Raw genomic sequence first — 17,105 nt, forward strand, 5'->3', positions numbered from 1 at the left:
TTTGATCATTTTAGCTACTACTTTGTAGATTTTTATTATTATAAAAAATAAAAAATAAGAACATAAGGCTACATTAACTACTTCAGCCTTAATTATACTTTGGCTATTTGAAAACAGCCGATCTACAAGTTCACACAACACATGGTTTTGCGACTCGTTGTGAGCTTGTAGATCTGCAAAAAAAAACAACAACATGCATTTGCAAACTTGTAAAATGGGACATTTTGCATAATGACTACTTTTACATTTGGTACTTTAAGTAATTTATATTTTGATGCCAATACTTTTGTACTTTTACTCAAGTACATTTTTTATATTGGAATTTTACTTGTAACAGAGTATTTCTGCATTGCAGTACTGTATAAATACTTTTAGTTTTACATATTAAGTAGGCCTACAAAGAAAGGCGAGTACTTCTTCCAGCACTGAGTGACAGTTACACCCCCCTTCCTCCACCAGGGGGCGAAAGTCAACAGTGCCTCGCTTAGATCCTTTACTGCGCCATGTGCGCATGCTTGAACCACGTTGACCGGGGGCCGGGACAAGCAGCGTTGCCATGTCCGCTTATTATAAGCGAATTTGGGCTTGTTTTTCTTTTAAGTTTTTTGTAAATGATTGGTTTTAGGTTGAGTTTTTTGGGCTTGTTTCTAAAGTGTAGTGGCTTATTCAGGCTTGTTTCCGATTGTTGTTGAAACCATGTGTTTCTCAAACATTTTCAGGTCAAGGACCCCCAAATTAATATGTCTGCGGACCCCCATCTGAAAATATTTCATGCCAGGGACCCCCATACACGATTTGTGTTAACATTTTCTTCAAGATTTATTTTTGAAAATAGCCGGACGACGACGGCAAGGCTCGCTTCTTTTTGGGCTTTGTTTTCATAGACCAGGTTGCTTGTTTCTCTCTCTCAAAACCTGGCAACACAGGGGACGAGGCGCGAGTAAGTGCTAGTTTGTTGCGTAGCTCAGGACAACAAAGAGTCTCAACAAAAATGTCTCATAAAGGAGATAAAACGAGTCAAATGGAGTCTGTACGGCTGTCGATAAATGAATGCATGACGTCGTTGGGAGAGGAGATATTATTGTGTGTTTTGGACGAACAGCAGCGTGGTGCTGATGATGTTTGTTGTGTGAAGCTTCGTGTCAGAGTGTTTGTGTTGGAGCGCCTCAGTGCGGCTGCAGAGTTCATGTGCAACCTCTTCCAGAGAGAGATAGAGACACTAGAAACTCTGCTGGAGAAACAAAACAAACTGCTGGACGTGATGCTACAGCCACACATCAAACTACACAGAGCAGGTTGGTTCATGTGCTTAATTTCATTACCATGTTTTTACATAGTAACCTGTAAGCTGATTGTATGACGTTCTGTATAGTAGTGTAGTGTTTATATCTGTCTGACTCTTATATGTCATCATGATTTGTGTGTGTGCGTGGGATCTCATTTTAAACAAGCGTAGTGCTTTATGAGCCTTCCAGTTTAGTATACCTTGTATTGTGCATTTGTACTTCCATTGTTGTTCTCATGTCTTACTAAATAAAGTACATCAATCAAACATGTGTTTCAACACTAGCTTAACTTAATGTAGGGTAATCAGAAGGCTCGCCCAAAAACATAGTCGCCCCCATTTTATTTGCGGACCTGCGGTTCTTGTATTTTTATTTTAATGAGGTGTTACTGAGGTTCTCATTTTACTGAGGTTAAGGTTAGGAATAAGCCAGAGAAAACGTTGTCACAGTATGTTTTGCAGAAACGTACAGTGATAAAAATGTTATCCCAAAAACGCATGTGAACGCGGTGGGCAGATGAGAAACATGTAGGGTCAATTGTCGATTTAACATTGCATACTAACGAACCCTAAACCTAACCCTAACTTTCACCCTAAACCTAAACCTAACCTTAACCTAAACCCTAAACCTTCTGTAGAAACGTTCAATGACAACATTTCCTCTGGTGATAAGGTTGGATTAAGGCTAGGTTTAGGCATAGTTTTACTGAGGTTAAGGTTAGGAATAAGGCTAGGTTTAAGCATAGTTTTACTGAGGTTAAGGTTAGGAATAAGGCTAGGTTTAGGCATGGTTTTACTGAGGTTACGTTTAGATTAGCCCTGGTTCAGAGCGTTAGTGAGTTCCCTCTAACGCCCTGGAAGACCCCTCGCAGAGCGAGGGGTCTTCCAGGGCGTTAGAGGGAACTCACTAACATTCTGAACCAGGGCTACGTTTAGATATACCTGGTGGCGACCGGATTAGACCCGGGCCGGGGTGAGCATGTTTTAGGGCGAGCATTCTTGTATTCACATGTAGCTATCATACTCTACTAGCTGGACTACATTTCCCAACTATGCCTGAACTGCACCTGCTGTATTTATCTGCATGTATAGAATATACTGTGAAGTTGTTTACACAAAGTTAGGTGACAGCTACTGAAGAAAAATGCTGGTGGTGTATACAACATAACAATTCTTTTTCTTTATTTTATGCACATGTACATTTGATTTGATTTGATGATGCTCTTTTCATTCTTTTTGCTCTTTTCATTCTTTTTGCTCTTTTTGCACTCTTTCTTTAAATCTTTTTTACATTTTCTTTATTCTATTGTTATTACTTATGCTGCTGCATTGTCTGAAGGAAGCCGAACCAAAATAAGTTTTACTCTTATGTACCTGTACACAAGATGTAACAATAAAGTACAACCTTGAACCTTGGAATATTTATATATTAAATAAACTACATTATAATTGCCCTCTATAACAAAAATTCAAATTTTTAAAACACCTTAAATATTTTCTTATTTTAGAAATAGTTCATCTTTTACTCAAGCGGGAAAATGCCCGTCGCAAGTTGATGCCATTTGTCCATGTAGGGTTTAGGAATGCATGTGCAAATAAAAACCCTTACAGGGAATACTACTAATTTTCAACATTGAACTATGTCATCAAATACACCTTAGAGCTGTTGTGTGTGTAAATAAGAACAAAGTCCCCCTCCCCCCCTTCTGTGTTGCCTAGAACTGGAGAATTGATTGTTGGGTCATGTGATTAGTGACATATAGACGGTGTACTCTTTGGCTCCGCCCCCCTAGTCTAGGCTGCCTCATTCACTAGAATGGGGAATCTCACTTCCAGCTGAAACAGTGCGACTTGTAGTAGTTTATAATGGCATGTGGCTATATAACACATTTCACAAGACATAGTATGTGTAGCTAATAGAAATCAATTGGCTGAAAATGCTCGAACAAGTCTTAACTTATGTAAGCACTGTAAAGCTGGAAGTGACGCTTATTTCCACACAACAGGCTTGACCACATGTATGGACAAATGACATCATCATCTTGCGACAGGCAATGTCCCTCTTGAGTAAAAGATTAACTGTTACTAAAATAAATACAATATTTAAGGTGTTTTTAGTTTTAAAGTGCGTACCCCATTGCCACGGATATTACAATTATGTACGTATATATTCCGTACCTGTATATTCCGTTTTGTTAAATAAGGAGCATTTTAATCCGATTGGTGGCCATTTTGTCATAGTTATAATGTATCATAATGCATTATTGATACACCTCCCAACCGATAGGGTCATGTAGTTGAAAGAATAAGGAGAAAATGGCCACCGATGGGATTAAAGTGTGTTTTATTGAACAATACGCAATATACAGGTACTTCTGAGGAGCCGTACATAATCGTAACATCCGTGGCCATGGGCTTATATTTTACATCTGAACCTTTTATGTAGATGTATGGACCAAAAAGGGAGAACGTGCAAACACTATTTTGAAAATCATATGTTTAAATCCAAACACAGACTTTATCAAATGTAACTCAATAATATAATTCTTCTGACTACAGTGATGTCCCCCGTTACTTATCGATCATCCGCCATGATGTTGCCGGGTCAAATCAGTGCATAGAAACCATAGGAAAAAGGCAGACCGGGTGCTCCTTTCTTGGATATTTTGTGGTTTTGTAGTTTTTTTTTTGCCTTTTTATGTCAGCCAACTACATTTTCAGACAAGCCAAGTGCGCCAGCATGTCATAAGCAAAAATATACACTTTGTGAACGTAAAGACTGTCCATACTGACTGGACTAATAACCCGGCCTCAAGCATGGCCATCAGTTGAGTTCGAGAATATTTTCAAACTCTACTCTGATAGAGTCCTGGTAGTACTTACATTTACTTAATTCATTCAAATCTTGATATATTTCATGGTTTGCTGGTGCGCTGGTGCTGATTACCAACAGCCCTTGCGTTGATATATGTTGCAAATACTTGCACCTGTTTTATGTCAAACTATCCCAAAACAAATGATTAAGTTCACCCATTTCCCCCACATTATTTTATTTACTTATTTTTGTCTTAAAAGGTCCAAACAACAGATGACAACTTGTGAGAAAATCATTAAAGCGCTTTCAACCCACTGTGCCTCTTTTAGGTATATGATTATAGGCAGAATCGCGGAAGGTTTTGAATATAGAGCAGGGGTCTTCAATTTTGAATATCGGTGGGAAGAATTACCTGCACTAAAATAATTCACCATATTTTGAGCTATGGTGAAAAAAAACAAACATGTAACAATGTGTAAGTTACCTGTATGTGTGTCTCTAAGATAAACGACACAGAGTCACATACCTGACAGAATCGCCAGACTTGACTGATCTGTTTATTTTTGGAACACAGTTCTTATCTGACGCAGTCTAAGATTTCTCTATGGGGATTTTCAATAGAAAGAATACTTCCGGGACTCGGGAGTGACGTCAGGAGTCACGACTTCGGTACTCTATTTTGTAGATTCCGAGCAGTTAACCACTAGAACCCCAACAGCCCCTATTCTGGGGGGAATGTTTGCCAAAAATAGCTTTCTGCAAGCTCACAACGTCACAAAGTGATGTGTTGTGAGGTTGTAGATCGGCTATTTTCGGCAAAGACATTTGGTGTAGACTAGAGTGAAAAACGATCGGACCAAGTAGCCATTGAAGTAAAGTAATTCACTTTACTTCAGTGGAACTCTGTCCAAGCCCTTCCACATCACTGTTGTGGCAATGAAGAGACAATATAAATAGCGTTGGTGATCGTGACTAAACAAATAAATAAGTAGGAGAATAAATGTCATCCAATAAGAAAATCCCTTTTGGATGTTGTGCTTATGCTACCTATTCTCTCCTTCTGTCTGTGTGTAAAGAGGTTTCCCATGGACATCAGGAGAGGAGCCCCAGTCTGGTCCAGGAGGAACCACAACCTCCACAGATTAAAGAGGAACCTGTCACTCTACCTTGTCAGAATGCCTTCATTGTTATCCCCAATATCCCGACAGGTGAGTGTGAATGTCTTCTCTGTTAGAGCCTCCCATCACTGGAATATTCTTCCTACTGAATTAAGAGAGACGACCAATTATTCGACTTTAAATTCGACCTTAAGAGGTGGCTTAAAGCAAAATTTGGTAATTATCAGCTCTTATTTTGTCACTGGTGTCATTTTTTAGTAATTTACCGTTTTCTTTCTGTCTCCTGTGTTTACTTGTCTTGTATTGTATTGATATGTCTATTTTGTACTGATAGTTATTTCACCACTTTTAACAGCCTGCTCAGGGACTACAGATGAAAATGATCTATTTGCTAACTCTGGCTCATTTACATGGATCTGAAAACTGAGATGTTGATTAATGTGCACTGTCCCTGTTAAATGAATGAATAAGTAAGTAAATCGTGTGATAAAAATGGTAAAATGTCACTTAACAGACAGTAGCATTATGAAGGATGTAACACAAGCTGTATATTACATTAGAACAAACAAACATTGAGACTGCATGTGCAGGTGCAGGTTTCATTTGATCAATTCCCAACAGCTCCCCAAACCCAGTGTTTTGAGGAGCACTGGTTTCAGTTCATTCAACCTCCTCTTGTGTGTTATTTACTTCATCACGCAACAGTGTTGCATGCCGTCGCCGAGAATAGCTGATATACAAGCTCACAACACGCTGCGGATGCAACCGTTGTGAGCTTGGAGGTCTGCTATTCTCGACCGGTATCTGCGCCCAACACTGCATAAATTTGGCCGAGGGGCTGCAGCTGCGCGAGGAAGCAGACTCTGCTGCCGTGATCATAGCACTCCCTCCATTCTAATGACAGCGACTGGAGGTGGGATTTGGAGGACAACTGCTTTGCGAATCGCTTTTATGGTTTACACACAACACAAACCAAGTATTATATATTTAAAGAGCGAGAGATCACAGTAAACATTCTAAGCCTTCTTCCACCACTGCTTCTGAAATATTTATGGGATGCATTCTTACACGTGAGTGCTGTGACCACTTTTCCATTGCATCTTATGAGCAGTCGGGTTCTTTTGGTGCCGGCCTGTGCGCGTATACTGGTTCTTATCAGTGTGACGTCTGATAAGGCGTTTATATATTTACTTCTCCTCCCCTCTGAAAGAAGGTACTGGACAATAAAAAAAAGCAGAACAAACTGGCTGAAAAACTGCTTCTTTGTAAGAGCTGGAACCTCTGTTTACATCCCACTGACACTGACTGAAAAAGACCTCTAGGTATCAGTGTTGGACCATTGCAGTCAGATGCTGCTACTTATCCACCATCATACTGTTTAGCTCATGTCTCATTTCAATGATTGTGCTTGTATTTATAACATTTTTATTGTCTCCGCCAGGCCGAAAGGCATGGCGAGAGAGTATGTTTTGCCCTCCGTCCGTCCGTCCGTGTGTCCGTGTGTGTGTCCGTCCTTCAGTCTGCGACCAGCTAATCTCCGCCACCGTTGGCCCTGTCGCTGTGAAACTGCGCACACACACTCCCTGGATGCCACAGCAGAACCTCTGCCCCACATTTTTCAGATCAGCCTGTCATAGCGCCCCCATGAGGCCGACTTTTGCAAAACACATTTTTTAATATTACTCCTACAGATTTTGTCCAAAAAACACGCAAATCGGTACACAGTATCTCTATATTCATGTGATCAACACGGATCTGTCTGATTTTCCATATTCCATCCTGATTGGCTAAAATTGTCTTCCCAAGTATGCAGGATTGGTTCATTTGGAACAAAATGCCTCAAATCATGCACGCAGCATGCAATTTCCGTGAAATTTTCCACAGAGATTCCGACTTGGCCCAGGAAGAAATGGCACTTGAAAAAGTTCACATCAGCCTCATGGTGGCGCTATAACAGGCCAATTCACGTTTTTAGCTATAACTGCACCGATCTGCGTCAAACTTTGCACCACACTCCCTAGAGGCCAAGGAAAAACATTTGCCCTGCATTTTTCACATATGCCTTTTAGAGCGCCACCCAGGAGGCTGAGTTTTGTAAAAAAAAAATGCTCTTACTCCTTCAGATTCTGTCCAAAAATCACGCAAATCGGTACACAGTATCTCTATAGTCAATTGATCAAGATGGATGTGTCCGATATTTCATATTCCATCCTACTTGGCTAACATTGGCTTCCAAAGTTTGCAGGATGGGTCCCTTTGGAACAAAATTCCTCAAATCATGAACGCAGTGTGCGATTTCCGTGAAATTTTGCACGCACATTCCCACTAGGCAGAGGAAGAAATGCCACCCTTTCACATTGGCCTGTTATAGCGCCACCAGCAGGTCTAATTTAGCAAACCAAATTTTTGGAACAAAATGCCTCAAATCATGAATGCAGTGTCCGATTGTCGTGCAAGGCTTAAGAAGAAATGGCACCCTTTTCACATTGGCCTATTATAGCGCCACCAGGAGGCCACAATAATCTACCTGACCTGGCGGAGACTTGTGCTCCGAGGAGCACTTTTTCTAGTTCTAATATGCTTTCATCTGGTTTTTTTTTACTTATATTTTGCACACTGCTGACTAGTTTCTAAACAGCCGTCATCTTTTCATTATTCTCTGAGCACAATGACTCTGTCTGTCTGTTTATATAGTAGGCAGATGAAGTTAATGGATTGACAAGTAAAGAGAATAAATCTACCGGCTACTACTATCTTTCACTTTACTTCAGTGATACTGAATTGAACTCTAGGTAGAATAATCCAATCCAATCATCCAATATGAAAACACTGAGTTGTTGAGCTGACTCTCTCCTCCTTCTGTCTGTGTGTAAAGAGGTTTCCCTTGGTGAGTTGTTGAGCTGACTCTCTCCTCCTTCTGTCTGTGTGTAAAGAGGTTTCCCTTGGACATGAGGAGAGAAGCCCCAGTCTGGTCCAGGAGGAACCACAACCTCCACAGATTAAAGAGGAACCCGTCACTCTACCTTGTCAGAATGCCTTCATTGTTATCCCCAATATCCCGACCGGTGAGTGTGAATGTAAAACATCACTTTACCGGTAGCACCATGAAGGATGTTCCACAAGCTGCCTTTGGTTTTAGTAGTTTTTATCCAAGTTTCCTCATTTGTTTTTGTCAACATTCTAAAATCCGGTTTTAGAACTTTGCACAGTATAGAATCTGCACTGCTTAACTCTCTCAGTGCCAGACCACGAGTTATCCCGAGTTTTAGGGTTATACCCTCAGTGCCAGAACGAGAAATCCCGAGTTAAAAAATAAATAAAAAAATAAAGGTTTTTTTTTTTTTTTGAAAAGAGTGTTCAGAACCCAAGATATCATTATCTGAAGATTTGCAGCTCCATCCACTCTTTGTTTAACCTATAACTGAAAAAGGCTGTATCTCGCTTCCTAAGCACTTTTTTTTACTTAAAAAGAAAAAAGTTGGCATGGTTCGCAATATTAATTTTTTTTCATTGGCACTGAGAGAGTTAAAGTGCACAATGATATTCTCTTCAACTATTTTTGTCCGGTTGCAGTAATCCGTTGCATAGTTATGGCCAGTTGAATGTGGCTTGTTTTTTTTCCAAAAAACAGCAAACGGAGATAAAGCCATTTTCCACAACGAATAAACAGGATCTAGCCCTAAACAAGCTGGTTTTTTTTCAGAGAAAGTAATTGATAGTTGTTAAATTGGTATTCGATCTCTCTCTCTCTCTCTCTCTCTCTCAGTAGTCTCCAGTGTGACGGTACAGCACATGGTGGTGGAACCTCAGAAGCCCTCCCCTGCGGTGCAGTGTGTGGTGATCAAACCGAAGAAGCGTAAACGTGGACGTCCGAGATTGAGTGAATGTGACGGTCCTGTGCCCTCCCCGCCTCTGCCAGAGGAACTAGAGGAAGAGGAGGAGAGAGCAGGAAGGGGTGAAGAGGAGATGGGAGGAGAGGATGAAGAGAGGATAGGAAGAGAGGATGAAGCTGGCGACCCAGCACGTCATCCAGGTGACAATGGAACACTTTGCTTTTGAATTTGAATAAATTACTTATTTTTTATTCTATGTTTTTGTTGCATTCCTAAGCCAATAAGTTGATGACAGGTCAGTAGGAGACTCAATTGAGTTTCATTTTGAGAACAATTGAGAACATTTTCTCCATTCATTAGAAATATAGATTTAAAAAATGTTCTCCCCATTGACTTGCATTGCACTGCGAAACAGGTGTCAAAGTCACTCTTTTGCATATACACAAACCATAGGCGGCGGGTAAGTAGGGGGAATTATGTGAAAAATCGTTACGCGGCGGATAAAAGCATGAAATTTGATACAGATGTCCCTTGGGTCATCCTAAAACATCCTAGAAGGGGTGCCCAAAACGCGAACAGCCTTTTTTGAAAAATCGTAAATGATGTTGTGGGGACTGCGTTTGCCCCAACTGCCACTCAGTGCACTAACATAGCTCACGTCGCCAGGCTCTCTCCCCACCCACCACCCGCGGCCCCGCCCCCTTGCGCTTAAACTACATGCAAAAAGGCTGTTCGCGCCCAAAACAATCTTAAACAGAGAAAGACACCAAAATAATCTCTAAAAAGCATAAAATGTGGCACACATGTCCCTTGGGTCATCCTAAGACATCCTAGAAGGGGTGCCCAAAATAATCTGAAACAGGAAGTGAGTTATTGACAAAATTGAAAATGGGTGCCTAGTGTTGTCGATTGACTCAAAAGACAACTAAAGAATCTCCAAAAAGCATAACATTTGGCACACATGTCCCTTGGGTCATCCTAAGACATCCTAGAAGGGGTGCTCAAAAACGTCTTCAACAGGAAGTGAGTTATCGACAAAATTGAAAATGACCGCCTACAGTGTTGGCGATTGACTCAAAAAGCCTGTAAAATCTCCAAAAAGCATACAATTTGGCACATATGTCCCTTGGGTCATCCTAACACATCCTAGAAGGGGTGCCCAAAATAATCTGAAATAGGAAGTGAGTTATTGACTAAATTGAAAATGGTCGCCTACAGTGTCGTACACTGAAAACCCCATCTTTCATTAAAAATTGTGTATTTCCCAACTGGCCACAGAACATTTATAAACATATAAATGTTCTTCTCTAGCGTGTTAAATGTGATACTCTAGCGTGGACGCTAGAGAATCACCCCATACACTGCCACCCATTGGCCAACCGTTGTAACTGCAACATATCTTTTGTCAACATCCAAGATAGCTGACAGAAATATTAATATGCCCAACCACAATGGAAACAAGACCCCAGGACTTTTTTGTGTTATCCTATTAGCCCAAATGGCTGGCTCTATTACAATTAATAATTATTGTCTCCGCCGAAGGTGGAGAATATGTTTTCGCTTTGTGTGAGCAAACATTGTTAGCCAAGCTAACATTGGGCAAGCTCCACGTGTCAATATGTTGACACCAATGCCTCTGATTGGCTAGAGGGACGCGTGACGAAATAAAATTCTATAAATAGGTGTGTCACTTCAAAAAGCCATTACTTTTTGAAGTGAGGTAAAACAGGATCAATCAGACTTGATTGGAACAGTACCTTCAGTAAGTCCAAGTCACCCGTCTGTGCGTGTGTGTTTCCCTCTGAGAACACCTAACATTGGTCAAGCAAAGGCGCAGAAGGCCAAAGCTAAGAAAGCATACTCATCTACAATTGTAACGTAGAAGAGGACTTCCACACGTGGATGTGCCACACATAGGTGTGTCACTTGAAAAAGCCGTTTACGTTTTAGAAGCGAGGTAAGACAGGATCAATCAGTCTTGATTGGAACAGTATCTTCTAGTCCAAATCACCCGTCCGTGCGTGTGTGTGTCCCTCTGAGAACACCTAACATTGGTCAAGCAAAGGTGCAGAAGGCCAAAGCTAAGAAAGCATACTCATCTACAGTTGAATTGATCCCACAACAAGGCCGAAGTCTTAATACGTGTTAATATGTTGACACCAATGCATTTGATTGGCTAGAGGGATGCATGACGAAATACAATTCTATAAATAGGTGTGTCACTTCAAAAAGCCGTTTACGTTTTTGAAGCGAGGTAAGATAGGATCAATCAGTCTTGATTGGAACAGTATCTTCTAGTCCAAATCACCCGTCCGTGCGTTTTTTTTTTAAGTGAGCTTCCCATAAGCCAAGCTAACATTGGTCAAGTGACACGTGACAATATGTAATATAAATAGGTAAGACAGGATTAATCGGGAACAGTACTGGCGGAGACTTGTGCTCCGAGGAGCACATTTTCTAGTTATTATTAAAGCTGCAAGCAGCGATGACCGGGCCCTCGCACCGAGTCCAGTGAGGTGACTCATGACTTATGGTAAAATATATTAAACTATTCTGCCCTCAGAATAGAGGGCGGGGTTTAGTAACTCCAATGAAGGACAAGGACTCTCAACCAAATAAAGTGACGTTGAGTCTGCTCAACAAACTGTTCAAAAGTGATGGCAAAATATAAACTATAAACTATCGACCAATCGGAAAAGGGGGCAGGGCTAAGTAACACCAAAGAAGAACAAGGATTCCAAATTGAGTCCAATGAGGCATCTCACAAGTGGCTACAACTAGCAGGTCAAAGGTTTTGGTAAAAAAAGGAACTATAAAATATTTACCAATCAGAAAAGGGTGTGGGGCTAAGTAACACCAATGAAGAACAAGGACTCTAGTCTAAACCAAGTCCAATGAGACGTGGCTCACAAGTCTGTACAACAAACTGTTCCAAAGTGATGGCAAAAGATAGGAACTATAAACTGTCGACCAATCGGAAAAGGGGGCAGGGCTAAGTAACACCAAACTGAGTCCAATGAGGCACAAGTAGCTACGACAAGCAGGTCAAAAGTTATGGCAAAATACAGGAATTTACAAATATCGACCAGTCAGAAAAGGCGGTGGAACCAAGTTACACCAATGAAGGACAATGACTCTGAGTTCAATGACATCACCCTCAAGTCTGTATGGCAATCAGCTCAAAGTTACATAGGAAAAAAAGGAAAACTATTTTTTTTAATCAAAATTTTTAGCCCACGATTTTGTAACCCATTTTTATACCCAGTGCCAATTGTCTAAGTAATCCTGGGCACTACACTCCCTCTGCCAGCCGAGGGAGAGCCTAGAGTCGAGCTTAGCCTCCTTCAATGCATGAGAGCTAGCAAGCCATTCTTATCATCTGACAGGGGGGAGGTTCCCTGGTTAGACGTAGCGCATGGAAGGAACACGTTATTTCAACCATTTCCTTTCCCCTCCATCAAGCGCCCCGGCTGACCAGGGGAAGGCAGTATAGAGACCAGGATTATTGCATGTTTTTGTGAGGGTAACTACCCTAGGAGACACAGGGAGAACATGCAAACTCCACCCAGAGAGGCCCTTTCACCAACACCACCTAGGGTATGGGCACTGATGCCGCGGAGGAGAGAACACGCCCCCAGCGCCCACAGCGTTCCCGGCGGGAATCAAACGCAGGACCTTCTAGCTGTGAGAAGACAGCGCTACTGACTGCGCCACCGTGCCCCCCCCCAAAAAAAATAAAGAAAACTTGACCCTGTAGATCGGCTATTTTCACTTCCTGTTTTGGTAGTGAAAAATGGAAGACACACTTCACCACATTAACGCCATTTTACGAAAACTCATGTTAAGTAATTAGTCTTTACAAAAATAACAGAAGGCACACTCTTTCAAATTTATTTCAGTAATACAGTCTCTTCAGTTTTACTGACCTTTCCTTTATTATATCGGTTCACCAAGCCTATCTTGTAGGAAAATTCTGAAACACAGTGCAGTGTCCAAGGCACCTCCTGAGATCAGGTTTGCCCCTGGGAACCACTGGCCCCAGCTTACAGACAAACACATGCAAGTGATACCGTGATGCTGCATGCACAAGATAAAACAAGTGCATCTGCATGCAATGTGATGAGGCTTTGCATCCTGGGTGCTTTGACAATTTTGACTCAGGCCAGGTGTGACTACCTCAATAAGCCATCACCCATCACACAGTTTGGTTTTCGCAGAAGCATTGTATTTTTGTTTACACTTGACAGTAGAATTCCACTAAGAATAGAAGTACTCTATTTTGGTTTTCAGTAGACAATAGAAGCACTATTATGTATGTGTTTAGATTTGTATCATTTTATCCCTTTTTATTTATATTCTCAGTTAAAAACGCAAACATGCTGTCGTTCTGAGTGGACATCTCAAGAACTACTTGAAAATGTCGTGTTCAGTAGTTTTTTTCATGTCTAAAGATAAATAAAAACACAGAAATCCTGATATCCTTCCATAATTCATGCAACAAATGTTGAAAGGAACTGTATGATGAAATGAAGAAAATGTGCACTTGAATCCTATATTAAAATTGGCTACTGGGAGGGCGGCAAACGTCACTCTGACTCAGACATAACCATAAACAAACCTGATACGCCCATTTATTGGCACGGCCACGTCACACTGACTCAGACATAACCGTTAAAAAAAACAATACGCCCATATATAGTTATTTCACTATGACTCATACATAAACCTGATACGATAGGCATGTCTGACTCAGACATAACCATAAACAAGCCCGGTATACCCATATACTGTATAGGCATGGTTCAAATGAAGATGACATCTCTTTACCCCTTGTAGGATGCATTGTGTTAAAAGAAAGGGATTTGGAACATGTACTGACTCTGGACACTTTGTTAGACACAGAATTGTTCTCAAACATGAACAATTTTTTTTTTTTTTAAATACTGTACTAGGTGAGTTAAGCGTTGTAGTGCTCTGCTGATGTAGATTTATGTATTTTTCAGTTGATTCACGCTGTTGCAAGAACATAACTTCATGCTAACAAATGCGTTTTTCACTCTGCAAGTCGATGTCAACAGAGTGGCAGAACAACTTAAACAGAGACAGAGAAAATTTTTAAATGTTGATTCATGTGATTCAATGCTTTACCCTCATTTTATCTTCTGCCTAGACTTCCTGCTCCTCCCTGTGTGTAAAGAGGAGGTTTACCCTGAAAAGCAGGAAAGAAGCCCCTGTCTGGAACAGGAGGAACCAGAGCCTTCAAGGATAAAAGAGGAGCTACTTCAAAGACCAGAGGACGCTGATTGGTCAACATTGACATTACTAGCAGGGAAAAGTGAGGATGATGAAAACAGAGAGACAGAGCCTCTAGCCAGCACTTCAACTGAACACATGAATACACAAGCTCATGTAGAGGACTGTGGAACCTCACAACCAACTAGTGATGACCAGCACCTCTCTTCACACTGTTCTGAATCTGTCATTGATGGCAGTGATGAGGATTGGGAAGAGACCAGGGAAGCTCAGTCAGCTTTAAACACACTGAAATCACACAAGACAACAAATATGGAAGGACACAGCCAGGACCTGAAATCATCAAAACAAGCAAACCCCATGAGCAGTCACCCAGGGAAGAAGTGTTTTACTTGTACGGTTTGTGGCAAAGGCTGGAGTAAGATGAGTACACTAAAAAGACACATGAGGACTCATACAGGGGAAAAGCCCTACATTTGTACTGTTTGTGGCAGAGGCTTTAGTGAAAAGGGATCTTTAAAAAAACACTCAGGGACTCATAATGGTGAAAAAGCTTTTACTTGCAGTGTTTGTGACAAAGGCTTTAGTCAAAGGTTCTATTTAAAAACACACATGAGGACTCATACAGGGGTAAAGCCCTTAAAAACACACATGAGGACTCATACAGGGGTAAAGCCCTTAACTTGTGAAATTTGTGGCAAAGGCTTCCGTAGCAAGAATGATCTAAACAGACACATGATGACTCACACAGGGGAAAAACCTTTTACTTGCAGCGTTTGTGAGAAAGTTTTTAATCGAACGTGTACTTTAAAAATACACATGATGAGACATAAAGGGGAAAAGCCCTTCATTTGTACTGTTTGTGGCAAAGGCTTTAGTGACACGCGAGATTTAAAAGGACACATGAGAACTCATACAAAGCCCTCAACTTGTGAAATTTGTGGCAAAGGCTTCTGTAGCAAGAATGATCTAAACAGACACATGATGACTCACACAGGGGAAAAACCTTTTACTTGCAGCGTTTGTGACAAAGGCTTTAGACGAACGTCTCTTCTAAAGACACACATGAGGACTCATACAGGGGAAAAGCCCTTCATTTGTACTGTTTGTGGCAGAGGCTTTAGTGAAAAGGGAAATTTTAAAAAACACTTAGGGACTCATAATGGTGAAAAACCTTTTACTTGCAGCGTTTGTAACAAAGGCTTTAGACAAAGGTTCAATTTAAAAACACACATGAGGACTCATACAGGGGTAAAGCCCTTAACTTGTGACATTTGTGGCAACGGCTTCCGTAGCAAGAATGATCTAAACAGACACATGATGACTCACACAGGGGAAAAACCTTTTACTTGCAGCGTTTGTGAGAAAGTTTTTAATCGAAGGTGTAGTTTAAGAAAACACATGAGGACTCATACAGGGGAAAAGCCCTTCATTTGTACTGTTTGTGACAAAGGCTTTAGTGAAATGCGACATTTAAAAACACACATGATGACTCATACAGGGGAAAAGCCGTTAACTTGTGACATTTGTGGCAACGGCTTCCGTAGCAAGAATGATCTAAACAGACACATGATGACTCACACAGGGGAAAAACCTTTTACTTGCAGCGTTTGTGAGAAAGTTTTTAATCGAAGGTGTAGTTTAAGAAAACACATGAGGACTCATACAGGGGAAAAGCCCTTCATTTGTACTGTTTGTGACAAAGGCTTTAGTGAAATGCGACATTTAAAAACACACATGAGGACTCATACAGGGGAAAAGCCGTACACTTGTACAGTCTGTGGTAGAGGCTGTACTGATTTGAAAGAACACATGAGGACTCATACGGGGGAAAAGCCCTTTACTTGTACAGTCTGTGGTACAGGCTGTACTAATTTAAAAAGACACATGAGGACTCATACAGGGGAAAAGCCCTTCATTTGTACTTTTTGTGGCAAAGGCTATAGTGATAAGCGACATTTAAAAACACACCTGATGACACATATAGAGGAAAAGCCCTTTATTTGTCAAATTTGTGGCAAAGGCTTCTGTCAAACGGGTAGTTTTAAAACACACATTATGACGCATACAGATGAAAAGCCCACGAAAACACAAGCTCATTTAGAGGACTGTGGAACCTCACAACCAACTAGTGATGACCAGCACCTCTCTTCACACTGTTCTGAATCTGACATTGATGGAAGTGATGAGGATTGGGAAGAGACCAGGGAAGCTCAGTCAGTTTTGAACACACTGAAATCACACAAAACACAAAATGTGGAAGGACACAGCCAGGACCTGTAATCATCAAAACAAACAAACTCCATGAGCAGTCACCCAGGGAAGAAATGATTTACTTGTACGGTATGTGGCAAAGGCTTTAGTGAAAAGGGAGTTTTACAAAGTCACATGAGGACCCATACAGGGGAAAAAACTTTTAATTGCAGCGTTTGTGACAAAGGCTGGAGTATACTGAGTAAACTAAAAATACACATGATGAGACTTACAGGGGAAATGCCCTTAACTCATTCAGTGCCCAGCTTATTTATGTAATTTTGCCTCTGAGTGCCACAGCCAAAATTCATTGTAAAAAAAAAAGTGCTTAGGAGCCGAGATAGTCTTTTTCAGTAAGAAGTTAAACAAAGAGTGAATGGAGCAACAAATCTTCAAATCCTTTTTTTTTTCTTTGGACGTCTTAGACGTCCAGTGGCACTCGGGCTTATATTAGCGGACGTCTTAGACGTCCAGTGGCACTGAATGAGTTAACTCTCTCAGTGCCAATTAAATAAAAAAATATGTTCATGCTGTGCCAGCAAAACATT

The 17,105-nt window shown here is 41.0% G+C and overlaps 1 protein-coding gene across 2 annotated transcripts; it reads left to right on the forward strand.

Annotated features, from left to right (window-relative positions):
• Positions 1–955: 955 nt before the first annotated feature.
• Positions 956–16,936, forward strand: LOC308082138 (uncharacterized protein). 2 transcript variants are annotated; one of them, XM_080423794.1, is made up of 5 exons: positions 956–1,295; positions 5,177–5,308; positions 8,152–8,283; positions 8,985–9,251; positions 14,222–16,936. In XM_080423794.1, the coding sequence occupies exons 1-5, from the start codon at positions 992–994 to the stop codon at positions 16,585–16,587; spliced, it is 3,201 nt and encodes a 1,066-aa protein (XP_080279920.1). In that variant the 5' UTR covers positions 956–991; the 3' UTR covers positions 16,588–16,936. The 2 variants fall into 2 exon arrangements, with proteins under 2 accessions (XP_080279920.1, XP_080279921.1); XM_080423795.1 differs by having other exon boundaries at positions 8,988–9,251.
• Positions 16,937–17,105: the final 169 nt, after the last annotated feature.

This window comes from Gymnoscopelus braueri, assembly GCF_963280865.1.
Source record: "Gymnoscopelus braueri genome assembly, chromosome: 3".
NCBI lineage: Eukaryota > Metazoa > Chordata > Actinopteri > Myctophiformes > Myctophidae > Gymnoscopelus > Gymnoscopelus braueri.